The 20,274-nt window shown below is 43.1% G+C and overlaps 1 protein-coding gene across 5 annotated transcripts in view; it reads right to left on the minus strand.

The window, feature by feature from the left end:
- RBM44 (RNA binding motif protein 44) overlaps nucleotides 1-20,274 on the minus strand; it is a 146,443-nt gene that overhangs the window by 53,101 nt on the left and 73,068 nt on the right. For all 5 annotated transcript variants that reach the window (XM_088449933.1, XM_088449934.1, XM_088449931.1 and 2 more), the window contains 3 exons: nucleotides 5,667-6,694; nucleotides 4,622-4,674; nucleotides 1,907-2,198 (listed from right to left, as the gene is read on the minus strand). In XM_088449933.1, the coding sequence (XP_088306059.1) occupies nucleotides 1,907-2,198; nucleotides 4,622-4,674; nucleotides 5,667-6,694 (1,373 nt within the window). The remainder of the gene's footprint in view (nucleotides 1-1,906; nucleotides 2,199-4,621; nucleotides 4,675-5,666; nucleotides 6,695-20,274) is intronic.

Genomic DNA, 20,274 nt, shown 5'->3' on the forward strand with positions numbered 1-20,274 from the left:
AATCTGACATTTTCTGTGCCCTGCTAACGACCATACGATGGACGATGCGCATCCACGCATGGTCGTTGATGACGAACTACAGTCGTCTGTGCAAGCAGGCATACCTGGTCAACATCGACCAGGTTAGCCAGTTTACTATTGGGACCTGCGATCGTTGATCACGGGTCTTTATAGTAGTGGGGGGGTCTGCTGCATGTGCTGGATGCTCGATCCAGCACATGCAGGACGATCAGATAACGATCGTTGATTGTTATCTGATCATCCCCCTGTCGTACCGTGTGTACGCTACATTAGTTTGCAAAGTGTACTAGGTACTTAGGATTAGTGTTATGGTGCGGCTAACTAGCAAAGTTCGTGGCACCGATTTGAGAATGTGGACACATCTGTATAGTGATATTGTTCATACACCACTGTTGATAGTACACAATTTGACCTGTAGGAGCCAAGATCACCACAGACCAAGCCCGACTATGAGACAACAATATTACGGAGATAATCACTAGCGAGGTGCTAGATACATCTTTAGCGACGTGGCCACTGTGATAGCTTCATAGTGCGATACGAACATTACTATGCCTGGAGAAGTGTGAAGAATTTAGCAACAGGAATTTCTTTCACCTGGAGAGACGGGGTGGGGAAAAGGTGGGATAGATTGCTGAGATACCTGTCTTTACTACTCACAGAATCCTTCCCCTGCATGAAACAAAGAATACCGGGAGAAAAGGAACCACCTCGGAGATCATAATTCCAATAAGCTTCATTACCTGTTGAATGCCTGCCATTGGGCTTGTGAACAGAATCAGAAAAGGGTTCGCACAGTCTAGATCCTGGTAATGAAACATCTGGAAGTCTGTGTAATTAAAGGATTAGGCAAAGAGTGCACTCTTATGGCATATTTAGGGAAGTTGGGCAAACATGCCCATGCCTATGTTGTGTAAATAGGTTCATCTGTACATACGGCCAGATTCAGCACGGATCGCAATTGTGATCGCAGCTCTGTAATCGCACATAATGCAGCTGCGAAAATATGCTAATGTCTGCCACCACTCAGCCAGCATAGAGGCGACCACTGCTGCTTTCTCACATCCACTGCTGCATATACATCGGTACTATCGGAGCACATCAGCCCATCAAGCACAATTACAGCTGGTCTTACCCTACGCAAAATCTGCAAGTCTCGTCTCACGCAGAGGGCTATCAAGCTGCGTATGCAATCGCAGTGGCTACTTTATGCACACCCATGCAACGGCGTTCCAACGGACAGGCCCGTCTGCGTTTCTCCAACCACTCCCCCGTCACCACCGACGGTTTGTCACTCTCTGCGATTGATTCCTGTCTGCATGTGTATGCCCAGTGCTCAACAATCGGCCAATCTGCGTACATGGTTGCAGTTGCGATTGCTGGCATCAGGTCCATAGACTTTCAACACCTCTTCCAATGTGGCCTTGGCCAGTTCATTGTTATTAAGAAGTAGACAAATAAAATGGACAAAACCCTCGGTGACTAATTCCAGCACCAAGTGCACATACACTGGAGCTTTCCTGCTTGAAAAGGGCACTGTAAAGGGATAGTAAAATGTCTTCTGTCTCCTATGGGTGGTACTTAAAACTTTACCATTTTGTGTTTGACAGGTGGCTGAAGATTAAATGGATTTGTTTCAATGGAAGTCTCATGCAAAGGCAATTTTGTAATGTAAATGGTGTGCTTACTTTAGGGCGGATAGCCACCTGCCTCCATGGACCCATTTTGGAAGCATGCAAGCACAACACTCACTAATCAAGTGCAATAGCGTACCTTGTATTTTACCAAGGGGCAAAGAAAAGGCATATAGAACGCACAAAAAAGGAGATAGAGAACGCACAAAAGCTCAGGAGAGAAGGATAGCAATAAACATGCCGAGTATTACCTGCACATTGAGAGGCTCCAATGTATCAAGTGGTACGCCAGACTGAATTTGTTTCTTCATCACCTGATACTTCTCTTCCACTTCAGCAAGAGCTGATATGAGATTGAAGCTAACCTCAGTTGCGGACTGAACGGTTGGTGCTCTCTGCAGGCTAAGGAAAGACTGTGTCTCCGTGCTCTGCTGATGTGTTTTCCAGCAGAGTTGCAAACACATCACACGCTGCATATCCAAAAGCTGGAGTTCAGCCTTTACTGCTCTCGCCTCATAAGCAGATAGCAATCCATCACCAGCCCTGTGCAAAACAAATACAACAAGTTAAATATGTCAATTAAACAGTTTAAGAACCAGTATAGCCCACAATCCACATAGCAGGTCTATCACACACTGTTCATGCACAATACTTTTGGTTTTGTGATGCTGGTTTGGGCGTCACGTTCTGCGCACAGCTTTGCCGGACGATTCCCCCCCCCCCCCCCCTTGTTAGGCTTGCTTTGTAAAGTCCCACCGTAATTACCAGTGTCCCCAGATGGATGCAAGAGGAAATTAGATTTTTTTACTTGCCGTAAAATTCCTTCCTCGTTGTCCCATCTGGGGGACACTGCGATCCCTATTTGATTGGTTTTGTTCTATGTTCTGGTTGGTTCCTTGTGACATGGTTATGGTATTCTTCCTCTATGCGGCTTTGTTATACAAAAACTAAGTTCTGGTGGAGGTGGGACGGGTTATAGGGGATAGAGGGGGGAGGAGCATATATTAACATAATTACCAGTGTTCCCAAGATTGATGCAAGAGGAAAGTTACAAAAAAAAACTCTTGAAACACCCATCTGCAAGTTCAAAAACCCATTTCCCATTAAAACAACGCCTCAAAATACAATAAATGTCCCACATCATTTAACCCATTTTTCAGCATTTTAAAATTGACCATATTTTCCAATTTAAAATCTATAAATACATTATTATTCATTGTAGGGGTGTATCGTGATACTGCGTTTTGTCCAGTCATTATTACATTACATAAAATAAGGATTATTCCCTGCTTTTCACAAACTAAAATACGCAATAACTCCCACCGAGACCCACCTTAACACACAAATTCTAATTGAATAGCAAAAAAGTGTCGGCCATGGATTTCTAACCCAAGGTAAGCAATTTCTGGCTGACTAGGGGTTTATTAAATCTCCTCCTTGCACGGACAGGATAGTAGGATTCTCTAGAAGTGCTAACTGGAGGCAGGAAAATGTATTCCTGAGAATTCCACTAATATTTTTTCAGAACACACACATTGGGACAGATTCACAGTTGGGAGGTAAGGGTGAATGCCGGCGGCTTTTTGCATGTATCCCACAAATAGTAGGAATAAAAACTGGTAGTGTTTGAAAGTAGGATCATCAAGACAAGAGAAATGTTAGGTCATAAAACAAATGGTTTTTAAATACAGAGAAGGAAATAAAAAAAAAAAACAATATTTGCCCCAGTTTAGTAGTGTGATACATCATGGCTAAATTTACTCTTCACATCAGCATGAATTTATTTAAATGCTATTAGTTTTCCTAATAAAATGGCCATTCATACTCCCTGCAGTAGCTTTGAGAATTTAAAGATGACTGAACACATAATTTGAAGTGTTCATATAATTAGTTCCAAGGTAAACTATCTGGTATTTAAGTGTATCCTGATAGTCTCCTGCAGCTTTGGCAAAACAAACTGTAATTGAATATTTCCACTGTCAAGAAAAACATATCAAAAGTGTAGAATGTCCATTTTAATGTTAATTAAAAGTAAATGGATCAAACAATAGAATACATTTAATGTTACCCTTCCCAAATGAGTCAGTACTGGTGCTGCATCACCTGTATCACCAATCCTGTTCTATCCGCAAGATTTTAAGTGAACAGTATCCTCTAAAGGCTATTATACAAATGTGACTGACTTTTATTTTCACTACTGTTTATAACAAACACATGTAAAACCAAGAGAGGCCTTAGGCTCCTTCAGTAGCCAACGGCAATACAAGATAGAGAAGCTGTGTTATCATACATCTAGCGTCTTTTCAACCATAGGGCACAAGACGCTTGGCACAACTTTTTCGGTCTGCAACAGCTCGTGCAGCATACTTTTCCATAAATATTATGTCTTGGTCGCATCACAGCCACATACAAAGTCGCCCAACAGTGTACCAGGAACACTAGGTGGCTAAGTCTGTAGCAAAGGAATTGGTGTAACATATGTAATAGGACACAGATTAAACATAACGAAACGCGTCGGGCGGAATAGCCGCAGCAGCTCGTATCAGAACCTTACACAGATTTGCACATTAGGGACGTATTCAATTAGAAGATAAATCGTCCGTTTTCACCGTTTGCGAAACGGCCGATATATCGGCTGCGATCAGCCAATTTGCCAACGACTGTGAAAAACGGTAGTTTTCTGCCTAAAAACTGGAGAAAACTTTTCTCCAGTCTAGGGCAGGCGAAAAAATTAGCAAAATCCCTATTTTTGGGTAAAAATTTGGGGATTTCTTACAGAACCCTTTGGACAGCCTCCCTAATGATACTTTAGCGGAAAAAAAAATTGTAAGTTGCTTACTTTGGAGTAACTCAATTACTTTGATTATTAATAGGCTTTAATACACGCCAATATTCACTCAGGGCATTAATCATATTCTGCAATGCACTGCCTTTTAAGAATAGAAAAAAAAAATACGAACACATACCCATTGCAAAGTTCCATGTTTTTGCAGGCTCCAGTTCTTGCCTGTATTGTATCCTGTCCAAGTAAAACAAAATTAAATATTAAGTGGAAAATTATGAATTAACACATTCATGACCAGAGGTATTTTCGAATTTTGGGATCACACTACAATCCAGTTCTACTTGGTGTTTTTTTTTTTTAATCTGTAATTTTTTTTTAGTTACTTTATTTTCTAATTTTATTTACTAATTTCTCTTTTCTTATACAGAGTTTTCTTTTCACAGAACAGTGGACATAAATGACTATTTCAAGTGCATTATACAAGTCATCGGGTAAACTCACAAACTACACATTTTATATGTACGTAGCATGGTGGTTGGAACTAATATTATATATACAGGGGATTTCAATTAGCCTTAATAATTTTTCACACGCAGAAAACAGGATGCAAATGATTAAATATTATTCACTGTAAATTTCTGCGTAATATAGATATATCAGTGATGTGCGGTCAGGTGAGGCAGAGCCTTTTTCCGGCATACTTAGGTATACTCCAGAGTTTGACTATAAAAATGATAAGAAAAAATGTAAGAAAATATTATAAATATCTACTTTGTATTATTCTAATCATTTTTATAGTGAAAACTCTGGAGTAAAAAGTGTATGGGCGGTGAGGCACTGCCTCCCCTGTCTGCCTTTCCGCACATCCCTGATCAAAACTAACCAAATCTCTAGCACTATATACTGCTGCACCGTTGTATATTGCCCACACGAACCCTCGGGTTCATATATGTATGTGTATATCTGGTTCCGATACTAGCCAAAGCCTCCCCAGCCTTTTACTTCACCGCACGTCACTGAGATATATACATATACAGTACAAGGCCAGGCCTCTACTTTATACAGCATTCACAGTAATTGCATAGCAGGGTATGGTAAGTAACCGGTTTAAATTTAGATCATTATTCATGTTACTGAACATAATCATGAGACACATTTAAATATAGAATCAGATTAGTTTCTGACAATGCTTCAAATCAGGCAAAACACTTTCATGCTTTACTTACCTGAGCCAGTGAAAATAATCCATTTATCATTATGTCCGTATTTACTCCAATATCTTGTGTGCCTGTTTTTATGGTCTGAGTTTCTTTGTCGTAACACTCTGATACCCATGAAAGACCAGTTTTAGAAGTCATATCTTTCAGTTTGGGGTTCCCTGAAACAGTTCTTAGATCTGTTAAGTTCATTTTATTATTAGTTGCTTGGAAAGCCTTTTTGGCCTCTATAGGTGGGTTCATTTCGACAGAGGGAGGGCTGGTGTCAGTGAATGTACGCAGCAGACCAGGTGAATGGTTAACATGTCTGCATATAGAAAAACTGGAAAGGTCTTCGAGGGCCTCTTCAAATGCACACTGCTCTACATCCGTATCTTCCCCATCAAGGGAAAATTGTGAGCTCGATCTACTGTGAAAGCTGCCACTTTTAACAGACAGGAATGTTTCATCATCAAGAAAGTCACTAGATGAAGTGTCTTGGTCACCAGGGTGATCAGAGTGGTCCGAGCGGTATTTCGGAAATTGTATTGTGCCGTGGCTTTTGGCCGGTCCAGTTACTCTGCCAGATCCTTTGAACACTGAATTTGTGCTTTCAATAAATACATCTCCCTCGGTAATTCCAGAGTCATGAAGGGCAGACAGAGTTTCCGTAAAATTCGGCGGTGTTTTCATTGGCACGTAACTATACACCTCCGAGTGAGATGGATCCTCTGACATCAGCTGCCAATCATTGTCACTGTCCCATATTTCCCAACTTGGAGTAACTTGTGTTTTATATTCACAGGCTGAAAGCTTATTCCCACACAGCAGCTCTTCTTTATTAACCGGATCAGGACACAATGTTTCTTGGTGAGGGATCACTTCTGTAACCAGCTCATTAACCGATTGGCCATACGCATGCCCAGGCGGATGCAGTGCTTCATCAGAGTACACCTCACTATAGATTGGGCTGAATTTATGTCCAATGCTCTCTTGGTTCTCCATGATGGGCCAGTTAAATTCACTGGAGTTGTCAAAGGTCTTCAAATTGCTTTTACCTGTTTCAAGAGAACATAAAATTACAGTTAATAAACGCAGTATAATAAGCTAGCAGTAACTTTGTAAAAACAGAAATTACTATGGAAAGTCTTATTTCAGAAAGTGCAACAAAACAATCTAAGAAATGCAACAGTGATTCTTGGTCCTCCGTATGGTAAAGTGGTTTCATTGCTTTGAAATTCAGAGATGCAGGGGCAAAAAGGACCATAAACTATGGTAGCTTATTTCAAATTCAAATTTTTCTTTTAGAAAGTAGACTTTATAGGGAGAAACTACGGCCTAGAAGGACTTTATGCCTAAAACTGGATTTTTGTACTTACCGTTATATTCCTCTCTGATCCCATCTGGGGGACAGTGCTCACCGTGGGATGCTAGGAGGGGACCGAGGAAGCTGGCACTTAACAAAGACTACAACTTTAAGAATAGAAGGCCTGATTCAGGGCCGCTCGTAAGCGGCCGCTCATTCGCTATGAGCGATGTTCGTACAACTGCGCATGCGTATGGGTCGTAATGCGCAAATCAGTCATTGCGGTCGGGAATCGTGCGCTCGCAAAACAGCGAGGGGCTGCTAATTTGATTGACAGAATGTACCGTTTGTGGGTGGTAACAGGGGAAGGTGCTTGAAAACGGGGGAGTGGAGATCCGAACGCAGGCATGCCCAACGGTAAAAAGGGCGTTTAATGGGAGTGCATAATTAGTAAAGAAGCATCATCGCCCACGTCACTTGGTTGTCTTTTAGCCTGAACTGCTCGCAGTGATTGCGGTAGGAAAAACCTACCACAAGCACTGCAAGCAGTTCACATGCCTTTTGATGTACCCGATTAATCATATAAATACCGGAGATGACGTGTGATGCGAACGGCAAAGGGGCGTCTTTACAAAATAGCGAGTGCATTTTTCGTTCGCTTGCTCAGACATAGAGGAGTCAACAAACCGCAATGAGCGAGCGCTCTATTTAAATAGCTGGCCCCTTTTTTTGAACGACCGTCCACAAATAGCGTCCGGCTCTGAATCAGGCCCAGAAGCTCATCCCACAGAAACCGACAAATCTCAGGTGCACAACTCCAATTTATTAATAATATATATAAATGCAATAAAATTTTGCAATCAATCGAGGTTTTTAGCATAATCATGGCCAAGGTTATGAGCCCACCCACCATATCCAGGTAACCTCTTTCGGGTAGGTCCCTAACATACTAAGGTTCAAATCCAGAGCACAGGACCCCCCAACACTGGCCCAGCCAAGCCGCCCCAGGGCACCACCATAGTAAGAAAAGTGCAGTGTAAAGAGATAGTTAGCAGCAGCTGCATATAAAGAATGAAAATAAAAAAGTGAAGTACATATATATTAAACACACACAGTGAAGGGTTAAAATGTGTTATGAAGGAAAATGTGTTATAATGCGGTGCCCTGAGACAGATTAACCAACGTAATCCAGGGGGACCCACACCCCAAAAATGAACCAAAGTTGCACTACAGTATATAATTTGTAGGACTTATCTAGAATTGTGCCTAATACAGTGTGCATATACATTACCATACTCCATGCTTTTAAACCAATAAGGAAGAGTGCTAGTCCAGAGTGAGGGCGTCTCTTTTCCCTCAGAAGTGCAATAAAGCACATTAAATGGAGTATATAGGAAAGATTTCTGGACTGCACAACCTTACTATATATATATAATGGGAGGTGCTACCTGATGAGACCAATTGCAGGCACAGAAATAGACAAATCTCAGGTGCACAACTCCAATTTATTAATAATATATATATATAAATGCAATAAAATTTTGCAATCAATCGAGGTTTTTAGCATAATCATGGCCAAGGTTATGGGCCCACCCACCATATCCAGGTAACCTCTTTCGGGTAGGTCCCTAACATACTAAGGTTCAAATCTGCATATAAAGAATGAAAAAATCTGCAGCTGCTTATAAATAATGAAAATAAAAAAGTGAAGTACATATATATTAAACACACACAGTGAAGGGTTAAAATGTGTTATGAAGGAAAATGTGTTATAATGCAGTGCCCTGAGACAGATTAACCAACGCATTCTTTATATGCAGCTGCTCCTAACTATCTCTTTACACTGCACTTTTCTTACTATGGTGGTGCCCTGGGGCGGCTTGGCTGGGCCAGTGTTGGGGGGTCCTGCGCTCTGGATTTGAACCTTAGTATGTTAGGGACCTACCCGAAAGAGGTTACCTGGATATGGTGGGTGGGCCCATAACCTTGGCCATGATTATGCTAAAAACCTCGATTGATTGCAAAATTTTATTGCATTTATATATATTATTAATAATTTGGAGTTGTGCACCTGAGATTTGTCTGTTTCTGTGCCTGCAATTAGTCTCATCAGGTAGCACCTCCCATCATATATATAGTCAGGTTGTGCAGTCCAGAAATCTTTCCCATATGCTCCAGAAGCTCATCCCCTCTGCAAACATCTCTTCATCAACTTCATGCACAACCAAGACTGATGGACAATCAAAGGACTTTCTTGACCAAAGCCTGCAGAGAACAGACCTTGTGAATTGGTGTCAAAGATCAAACCTAGGAACATCCATTGACATGGCACCAGATGGGACTTATTCAATTCAGAATCCAACCGTGGTCCTAAAACACCGGAACAGTGCTGTCAAGGCGACTCCACAACAAGAAAGCAAAGTACGTCTTGACAAAGAGATCATGAAATACTTTTATTAAATATACTTTTGTAATACAGCTATACCCTCCTTCTGTAACAGACACCATGATTTTGTAAAAATCCACTGACCCGTTGCTAGACCAACAGAAAGAGCCCTGAACTAGTATTGAGTCCATCCCATGGCAAACCATAAAAGCGATTATGCTCCTCCTATATTGGAACGTGGAGATAAGTGTCCTTTATATTGATGGAGATCAAAGTTCCTGGAAGAGATTTGAGTCCCTTGGTTGACTGATCTAGCAGGACTGGTACAATCACCCATTCTGCAAGAAGGGAAGAAATGGTCTGAACAGAGGCCGTCTCAGTATCCTTTGGAAATGGTTTTGCGAAAAACCTCCCTGTGGGGGACCCCTGAGGCCAATGACATAACCTAGTTAAAAGATTCCCAACACCCACCTGTCTGTAGAGGACCTCATCCATCTATCTCTAAAGTGGAGTAGCGAACTACCACTCCTGACCCATACAGATGGGAAGGCTATCTCTGTAAGGTGCTACGTTTCTCATGCACCTTAGGCCTGGAACAGGTGGATCTGCTTTGCTGGGTCAAGTTCCAAGCCGGAAACAGCCTACCTCTGGAAGCCTGCCTTTTGCATGCCGCCCTGAAAAAAAGGACGAAAGGAACAAAAGTGAGGAACTTTGGGTATTGGTGCCGAGACGGTAGAGAAATACTCTTGCTGTAATCTGAGTGAAAAGTATACCCAATTCCGGTCAAAAAAGCCTGCTGCCGCCATAGAAAAGAACCTCAAGAGAACGTTTGGACTACAAATCCGAATCCCAGAAGCACAGCTATAAGACCCTTCAGCCGAGACTCTAGAAGAAACTTGGACATCAACTTGCACTGCGTCTAAAATATTCTGCAGCGCTCCGGAGCTGTTTTGCCAAATGCAGCAGATTGTAGTAGAACCTCAGATCTATTATAATGTTTTTGGGAAAAGTTGAGTTCATGGCATCAAAATCTACAGGGACTCTTCCCTTCACATTGCAATCTTGGCAGGTCCAAGTGCAAAGTCGAGATGCAGTTCAGTTTGGAATGACTCTGAATGGTCTAAAGAGGTTCTTATGTTGGCATCTGACACATCCACTTCCTGTGTGACTCTCAGGCCCAAAGTGACGTTAAGAAACGTTCTGCGAACAGGAGCTCATACAAATTGGCAGAGGTCCTGTGAGCGCTGCAAAGGTGGGAGAAAGATCCATCTAGGTTCAAACATCAAATTGCAAAAAGGTAACCCCTGGAGTTCCAGCTTCTAAACAGAATACATCCCTTACTTTAACATGGATGAGCTGTAGGTGTAATAATCTCAAGCAGCTTTTGAAAACAAGGGATGCAGAAATTCGTCCCCTGTGGTCCGTGCGATTTAAAAGACAAAAACATGCTTGCCAAAAACATGTTAATTGGCCCAAGTGAAATAAAGGACAGAACATGAATTGTCTCATGGACAGATTAGAATTGTGATCGTCTAGATTTGCTTTGAACCTTCTACACGTACAACAGATACCAAAGAGACTGTATATTGCCAGGTTTGAACATTTACAGTACATGACTAATGAAAAATATTGAATGAAACCAAAATTTGTGTCTTGAACACTGGTATACAAATCCATTAGAACACAAATTTATTAAACTGTGTATAAGTAGTAAGAAGAGAAATAATTTGATGTTGTCATTTAACTAGTTTTAGCAACTAAACAGTGGAAGAGTTTATCACAGATAAGTAGGGTAGCGCAGTAAAAAGGGAAGGCCTAGTGTAAGAAGCAGAAACTTGTGCAGTATTGGCACAGGAATTCTGTACTTCTATAGAAAAAGGAGGTTAAATGGTAAGATACCCCAACAAAATACAGAAATGATAGATTATAAGATATTTTCAATGGATTTTTGCACTCATAGGGGATAAATTTTGTCAACATGAGAATGTTGATATGGTCATAATGTCAACATCCACCAGGACACAGATGTAATTTTGAAATGCTTAGAAAGTCCGCAAAACAGAGTGTCCCGCTGGAGTGTTGATTTAACTGTCGGATCTCTAGTGGCTCCAGCAGTGTCTTCTGGGTTTGACGGCCACATGATGGTAATTTACAGCTGACATCCGAAGATTAGTAATGCCTCTAAACTGAATCATAAACCCTAACCCTCCCCCTAGTGCCTAATGCTACCCTCCAGCAGCCTTACCCTCCCCCCTAACCCTCTGCTCCCACAGCTTAAACCTAAAGTCTGCATTCTGCAGAATGTCGACATTTTACGTGTTAACATTGTGAACATGTCGATATATCAACAATGTTGAAATATGATTTTTTAGAGACGAAAAGCTGCGATCTTCGCCGATGCGCGTTTTTCACCTGTTTCTGAAGTATCGCCCTATTTAATTCCAGGCCTAGGTGAAAACCCCATAAGTAAAAACAGGCAAAAAAGTTTTCTCCACCAAAAGGCAGGAGAAATGTAGTGCAAAATACCTATTTTTGATTAAAAAAGTGGGGACTTGGTTCAGAACCCCCCCCCCCCCCCCCCTCTTGGGGTGAAAATGCAAAATGTTGGAAAATGGGGCTCAGGTACTGGGATAGGTATTTTAGGGTGCTCTGTGGATAGGACAGGTGTTTTTAGGATTGCAGGAGTTAACCAAGCCACGCAACACAGCTATCTGTATGTGTGTTGTCACACATACAGATAGCTCCCGAATGGACGCAGCCGGCACTTCACGGGGCATTGCAGTCCTGTCAGCCAATCAGCGGCAGCGCTGACTGTAGCGCGGCCGCTGATATGCTCCGGCTACTGACAGTTCCCACATGGTTGAGTCACACCATGTGGGAACTGTCAGTTGCCGGAGCCAATCAGCGGGCGCTCTACAGTCAACGCTGCCGCTGATTGGCTAACGGGACTGCAATGCCCCGTGAAGTGCCGATAGTGGGCATTCGGGTGCTATCTGTATGTGTGACAACACACATACAGATAGCTGTGTTGCGAGGCTTGGGTAACTCGTTTTTTTTCTTTTTTAAATCCCATGGATTACTACGGAGACCAGCGCTGGATGTAGGTGAGTATGAAATCTTCCTTGCATTTTTTTTCAAAATTTTTACAAATTTTTTTTACAGGTTAACAAAAACGGGAATTTTTGGGAAATATTATAGGGACCCTAATGATGTCTACACATGGGGGATCACTATGGGTACCCCCATTTTTAACTCCAGAAGGAAGTCAGTGTTTCTAATAGCCGCGGCAAGAGCATAAATGCGACTTTGAAGAAAGTGGTGCAGAAGAGCATTTAGATTTTTTGGGGGGGAAAAATAACTATGCCCAGCAAATTTGGGGTACTTGAAAATGGGGGTCAGCATATTTTAAAGTTGCTAAAGAAACTTGAAAAAATCGTGAAAAACCCACCTGCCGCAAGGAGCTGCAATGAAAAAAACACCCCCCCAGAGTCAAGTTCGCTATTTTTTAACTTTGTTCCCCAACATTTTTTTTTTCTTGGCACCCAAAATTCAAAGTGCTTTTTTTGGGGTGTCCCGATTTTTTTTTTTTTTTTTTTACACAGATCGTTTCAAGGGGTCATTCTGAAGGGTGCAGGCTATTTTTTTTAAGCCTGCACCCCTAAACCCCAATTCTGCACTTTTTTTCGCCACCTATTCAGTGGTGAAAAGTTATCCCCGTTTTTTTTCAAAGACTTTTCGAACCTGCGAAAAATCTTTGAAATTGAATACAGTGTAAAACTAAAACCTGCGATAATGACGTCATAGGTCATGAACCAGCAGTCATGGCTCCTCCCCCTCTCAACCCCACCCCCAGACTTAGGCAAGCCAGTTTAGTGTGGTGCCCTGCAGGAGCAACGCACATCTCTAGACACTGTAACAGCAGTCTAAGCTTTTTGTTTTATTTATTTTATCTATGAGCGGGCAGCAGGTCAGTGACTTTGGCAGGTCCCCCAGCACATACCAGGGACCTACAGCCAGACGACGGGGGTGGGAGCGGCAAAGAGTGCTTAGGAGGGAAGAGCGGCTTCCTGCTTATAGGGAGCCGTACTGCAGAGGCGGTCGACCTCAGATATCGTTATTGTCCAATGCAAAAAAAGTCAACAATATGAACGATATGGTTATTGTTGATATCGTCCTGCAAATTTGGACCGTGTATGCACCAAAATATCTTTTAAAGATATCTGTGAAAGATCTATTAAAGATATCTTTCAAGTCGTTGGTGGTACAGATCGGACCGTGTGTATGCACCATTAAGCTGCATACCCACGGCACGATATCTATGAACGATAACGATATCGTTCAACTATAAATCATTCATATTGTTCATTTTTATGCAGTGAACGACCAACGATGCACGTTCAGCATGAACGATAACGATATCTATGATCGTCAGTACATGCAGGTCAACTTGCACGATATTGTCAACTTGCCTGTGCAGAGATGTGGCAGGATGATTTCACTGAAAGATATGTTTGAAAGATCTCTTGAAAGACATCTTTCAAATTCAAAGATATATAAGTCGTTGGTGGTACTGATCGTACAGTGTGTATGCAGCTTTACAGTTTAGTAAATTCCTCATCTGTAAAGCCCCATTTATTGTGGGGTGAGATCACATTCATTGCACTTCCCAATTTATTGCGTACAGTAGTTTACCTAGCTGGTGTGTGGGGACTGCCCTAGATTGCGTTATCAAGTTTTCCAAGGGCAATGCACCAGAAATGGGGTGCTTCAGTATTGCATAACTGCAGGAATTGTACCACTGTACTTTCTCCTCAGGCTCCGGACCACGATGGGCTCTGTGTCTGGTGTTTTGCAGCCAGAGGTTCACAGACTGGCAACAACGAAAGGCTAATAGACTGGCAACCCCAGGGCCCGCCTTCCCTACTAGTATCTCTACAGGAAACAAGCTGTCCCGAGTTGTACAGTCTCAGGACACCTTGCAGCATTTTGCCTTAGGGCGCCATGAATGCAGCTCTTCTCGCTTTAGCACAGGTGTCTGCATCTTACCAGCAGGGACCGCACTTCAGGCGCAGACCTCCAGTCTATATAGCTCTGCATCCCTGTCCTGTAATAATTCGGACTGTAATAATTCCTCAGCTCACTAGGACAGTATGTCTAATATTTCAGATGCTGAGACCTTCGTCCATCTGAGGGACTCCCTACTGCAGATAGATGTAGCGGCCCTGTTTAATGTTGTGAGAGCTGGTCTTTGCTTCAAATATTCCATGCAGGACCCTAAGGCTAGCACTCCAGTCTTCAAGAGTCAGTAGACTGTTCCTGCAGAATTCCAGGTCTCCTGCGCAGCGAGTGGACCTTCTACAGAGGGCTCACCCTAATAGGCACCTCCAGGTTTCTAAGCGCATTGCCTCCTTCAATTCCCTACCTGCTGCAGATCGGGCATAATGAGCCTCCTCCTCAGGTGGATGCTCACATGGCCGCCTAGTCAAAAACACTACCCTTCCTAGTCCAAACACGGCATGCCTTAGGGATCCAACAGCCAGTATGTTGGAACTTCCCTCAAAAAAGACTGTGTATTCTGCATACCCAATCGCACGTCCAGCCCTGACTTCTGCTTAGGTAGAAAGAGCCATCGGAGGTTGGACAGAGGTTCTTCAGGAGAGCCTCAACTTGGATACCCATAGGAACAAGCTATTGGCGTTAGGTCAGCACATCAGAGGGCGGCCTCTTATCTAAGAGAGGTAACAATAGATACTGGTGTCCTATGTCCTAGCCTTCAGGGTGTAACAGCCTCCGTGGCATATAGGCAAACCCTCAAACTTAATTGCTGGTGCGCTGGCTTTAGGAAGGCCATAGGGGCTCTTCCGCTTTCAGGGGTCCTGATTTGGACAAGAATGTAGCCACAATGACGGCCCTCCTCCCTTCTGTGACCTAGGTCGCAAACTTTTAATTTTCGCTCCATTCATTCGGAGGGAAGGACAAACCTTTCTCAAGGTCTCCGGGTTACTCTTTCAAGAGTTCCAAGCCATGAGCACAGCGCAAGTCTATCAAGTATCCTACCTCCAGGCCTACTAACGAGGCAGACCTCCACCTGGGAGGTCCCAGCATGGGAGGCCGACTTCTGCTGTTTTTAACACTTGGATGGCGACCACATCGAATGACTGACAGCGAGGTGTTTTTTCCGTAGGATAGATTCCCTTTTGGTCCACTACGAGTTTTGTAAATGGGACTGGCAGATTTCCACACTGACTTTGTTGGCTCTGTTTGATTATCCGTCACGCTTCAGCTATGGCGGGTCCTCCCTGTTCCGTCTTTAATGTCTGATCTTTTCACCAGATTGGTGGGTACTGCGTGGGCGGCTCGCCATGGGTGCCTTTGCTGAGCTGTTTTGTAGGGTGGCGCTATGGTCCTCTGCCCATACTTTCCTCCTGTTCTGTTCATTTGACACCTTTGCTACCGTGAACGTGGCTCATGGCCGTAGTCTTCTCAGCACAGCTCCAGCGTGTCCCCTTCCCTTATGGGATAGCTTTGCGACATCCCATGGTCTCTGCCTGTGTCCCCTATGGAGTGATGAAAAGGAGATTCATGTTCTTACCTGGCTAAATCCTTTTCTTCGAGATCCATAGAGGACAAAGGCCGCCCACCCTGACGCACCGGGCTTGCAGGGTTTTTACTCTACTTCCAGTCCTCCATTTAGAGTTTCTGGGTGTTTGAACCTCCTCTTTCTTGCTCCTGCCTTGGGCTTGCTAACTTAACTGGCCTGACTGAGACTGGGGGCAGGTTATAGACGGGGAGGCGCAGGGGCTGCTGGGAGAAGACTAGTTGGTGCTCAGACTCATTCTCCACATTATACCCATAGTCTCTGCCTGTGTATCCTATGGATCTTGAAAAAAATTATTTAAACTACTTGAGAACACAAATCTCCTTATTTGGCTGTAACAGGAGGCAGTTTGTTTGCTGAAGGGCTGGAGAGCGGTACAATACTGAGTGTCTGCAGGCAACAGTGAAGCATAGTGGAGGTTCCTTGCAAGGTTAGGGCTGCATTTCAGCAAAAGGAGTTGGGGATTTGGTCAGGATTAATGGTATCCTCAATGCTGAGAAATACAGGCTAATCCCCCATGCAATAACATCAGGGAGGCATCTGATTAGCTCCAAATTTATTCTGCAGCAGGACAACGACATCAAATATACAGCCTACATCCACAGCAGATCTGTGGTTCATTCTCCAAGATGTCTGGAATAACCTCCCTGCCGAGTTCCTTCAAAAACTGTGTGCAAGTGTACCTAGAAAACTTGATGCTGTTTTGAAGGCAAAGGGTGGTCACACCAAATATTTGTCACTGTCTGGGCCTTAAAAACCTCTTTCTTACCTCTCCAGAGATTAACCAGGTTAGCGCTGAGGTCCGCTCGCGCTGTGCATCACTCCCAGACAGCACAAAGGTCCGCTCACGCTGCACATCGCTCCCGGCTGATGCTGAGGTCTGTCTGTGCTGCTCCTCCCCAGTCCGCTCAGTGTCCTGTCAAAGAGCATGGAGATGGCTCTACGCAGCCCTATGCTCACAGCAGATTTTGCCAGCATGATGGAACCGAAACCACAGTATGGGTGTAGCCATGTTGACCTCTGTCACCTGATGCTCTTCCTCCACTCAGAGCGCTGCCCCCAGACCAGCTGATCGCAGCATCCAATCCCTGGGGATCCTCCTCTATAAATTCCATTTCCTGACTTCCCTATGTTGCCAGTACAACGTCGCTTCTTGCTGAAGTTACAGCTCTGTGCTGAGCTCTCACGTACTCTGTATCTGTACAGTGCCAGTACGTTATACCCAGTTTCTATATCTGATAAACAAGTCTAGTATACCATCTGGTACACCAGTCTGGTTTTACCACTGAGACTTGTTCTTACAGCCACCATCATTTCCATCCGATACCTCCAACCATCGGTCTCATCCGCTGCTTCCAAAATTGTATTCACATCAATTAAGTTCTTCAATTCATAAACAATGGTCCCAACCAATCAAGTTCATCAATTCATCAACATTTGACTCATATCAATTAAGTTCTTCAACATCGGTCTCAAACCGATCCAGCTCTCAATCCAGCATCATCGGTCCCAGATTCTCCTCATTCATTCAGTATATATCCAGTTCCATTCCAACCTGTTGTTCAATAAAGACATTCCTGTTCTCTCCTTTGGGCCCATTATCCACTGACTTATCTCTACCCCCTCACATCTATACATATTGAAGCCCTGGCTCAAACCATTTAAGTTCATTCACGCCTCTCAAATCTCCTCTTCAGCCACCCACGCCTGTTCCAACCCAAACCGTGACAATATTGACTTGATTTAGATTTATCATCCGTTCATTCACTTTGCATTTAGTTAATTGATAAAAAATAACTATTAATACTTCTATTTTTTTAAGCATTCTTACATTGTGGCATTTTTCCAAACCTGCCTAAAACTTTTGCACAGTGGTGTGTGTGTATATATATATATATATATATATATATATATATATATCTATCATATGTGACAATGTTGTTTTTTTGTGGGGAGTGCCTAAACTGGATTATACAACTGTATGGGATCCAATTCCCCTTTCTTATAGTATAATTTATGTCCCTATTACATGAGTGTTGTGAGGTGTTAAGTTTTTATTCCTCCTATTGGACCTGCTATGAGATCTCTTCAAACAGGCCCTGATTCAGAGCCGCTCGCTCTGACAGACCGCTCGCTCTGAATCAGGGCCGGGCTATTTATTTATTTTTGAACGGCCTCCTGGCCGCTCACATAGCTGTGGGTGACCACCCACAGCTATAGCGAGCGGCCAGGAAGATGATCGCGATGGTCAAGACCATCGCGACCATCGGGCTTGCGCCAAGACCCTTGTGGTAGAGTCTCGTTGCCGCAAGCCCCAGAGAGATTTCGGCTCTAACAGAGCAGAAATCTCTCCCACTGACATCACTCGTGAGGTCAGTGGGGCCGGCCCCAGACGGAGGCGTTCACATGGGAACGCCCCCGTTTGGGCAGCCACTCCCCCGGCCTGCCCACCAAAGGGGGCGTGCTGTCACTCACCATCGACAGCACGCCCCCTTTGGTGCGAGACCCGGAGCGACGGAGTGCCCGTCGCTATCCAGGTCTCGCGCATGCACACGACGGAGCCGGCTCAGTCATGCGCGTGCGCACTGGCCCACCATCGACCCGATTGCGAGCGCATAGCGCTCGCGACCGGGTCTGAATCAGGCCCTGAGATCACCCAAATACAACCTATAACCTGCTTTCCTATTAGTACACAGTTGTTGTTTTTTTCTTTTAAAAACAATCACATTTAAAACTTATATACAAACACATTTTCACCATTTGGGACAGATGTCAGTAAACTTGCTGCCTCCCGTCATAGGGACAAGATTTCACTTTGAATATTGATATCTTGTCACCCTGAACTTGTGTGTGTGTGTATATATCTATATATGATACACATATATACACACATACAGACACACACATTGTCTGTATATATATATATATATATATATATATATATATATATATATATATATATATACACACACACATATACATATACACATACACACATATACATTCTTTCGGGGCTGAATTGTGGCATTCAAAAAATGATGGTTAGGTAGTTTGTGCTCCGCATTTTTCCTGTACTCTCCAAAAAGTGCAGTGTCCCTGTTGTCCAGCCAACATATTGCAGGTGACAAGGGCACTGAATCACATATATATATATATATATATATAATATTATATATACACTAATGTTAGAAGATGTTGAGTCTGTTTGTGCCAAGTTTGCACAAAAACTACTGAACCGATTTTCATAAAAACTGCATCATTGTGTAGTGGAAACTCAGAGAAATGGGTCGTAACGTGAATAAGGGACACGATTATGTAGCGTAATGTGAATCAGGGGCACCATGTGCGGTGTAATGTGAATAAGATTATGCTACTGTGCAGCTTTATTTAAATTAGGAGTAGTATTGTGTGGCCACGCCCCTTTTATGAGACCACACCCCTTTTGTGGTGCACGCTGTCCCATTATTATAAATACGAAGGAGGGCGCAAATTTAGTTTTCAAGGGGGCGCCTAACACCCTAGCACCAGCCCTGGCTGAGCAATAACAACTACATTTATTGACATCAATGCAAGAAAAAGGTGTGGCACTATGCACATGGGCGGTAAGGGGTGGGATGAGAGGTGCTTTGAGCTCGCATTCATGTGAATAGGATAGGCTGTGTGCACAGGGCACGCGTGACATTGGTGTGAGTGGTGGGTGAAGGCGCTGCTGGCCACGTGGGCCACTCCGGCAACTGGGCCTCTATGCAAAGCAGTACAACTAGAACACCTAAAATGAAACGGCTTCTGCCAAAAATTGTTTCTTCGTGGACGTACAGCTAGTAACAATTATGCTTTCACAATTAATAAATCAAGAAGTAGAGAATTCTTCTGTAACATTTGATTCAATAGTCATACATCTATTTGCGATGTTTTATTTGAGGTGCTTATTTATGTTCAGTACATGTATCTAATTTGATTGAGAACACAGTGTCTTTTTGCATATTAAATATTGTTACTATTGAAAACAGAGTCAGTATGTTTGGAGCACATAGACTAAGCCATTATAATTTTTTTTATATCCATTAGTTTTGTGCCTCCATATATAGTTATTTACATTGTACTGTCTGTTATTGGAAAATCAGCAATGGTCCCTTGGTGGGCTGCATACAATGAAATACTCCCTAGCACATTGTAACAACCTCTGTTTGTGTCATTATAGGATGAAAAGTTAATCAGGTATAGTGTGAGAACTTGGTCTCAGTAATTGATTCATTATGTTATAGTTCTGCATTAAATGGTCTGTGAGATGATGGGTTAAAATTTGCTAAAAGGTCATAACGTTTCTTTAGAGAGAGATCTGGGAAAA

This window comes from Taudactylus pleione, unplaced genomic scaffold (assembly GCF_031769625.1).
Source record: "Taudactylus pleione unplaced genomic scaffold, aTauple2 ptg000500l, whole genome shotgun sequence".
Lineage (NCBI taxonomy): Eukaryota > Metazoa > Chordata > Amphibia > Anura > Myobatrachidae > Taudactylus > Taudactylus pleione.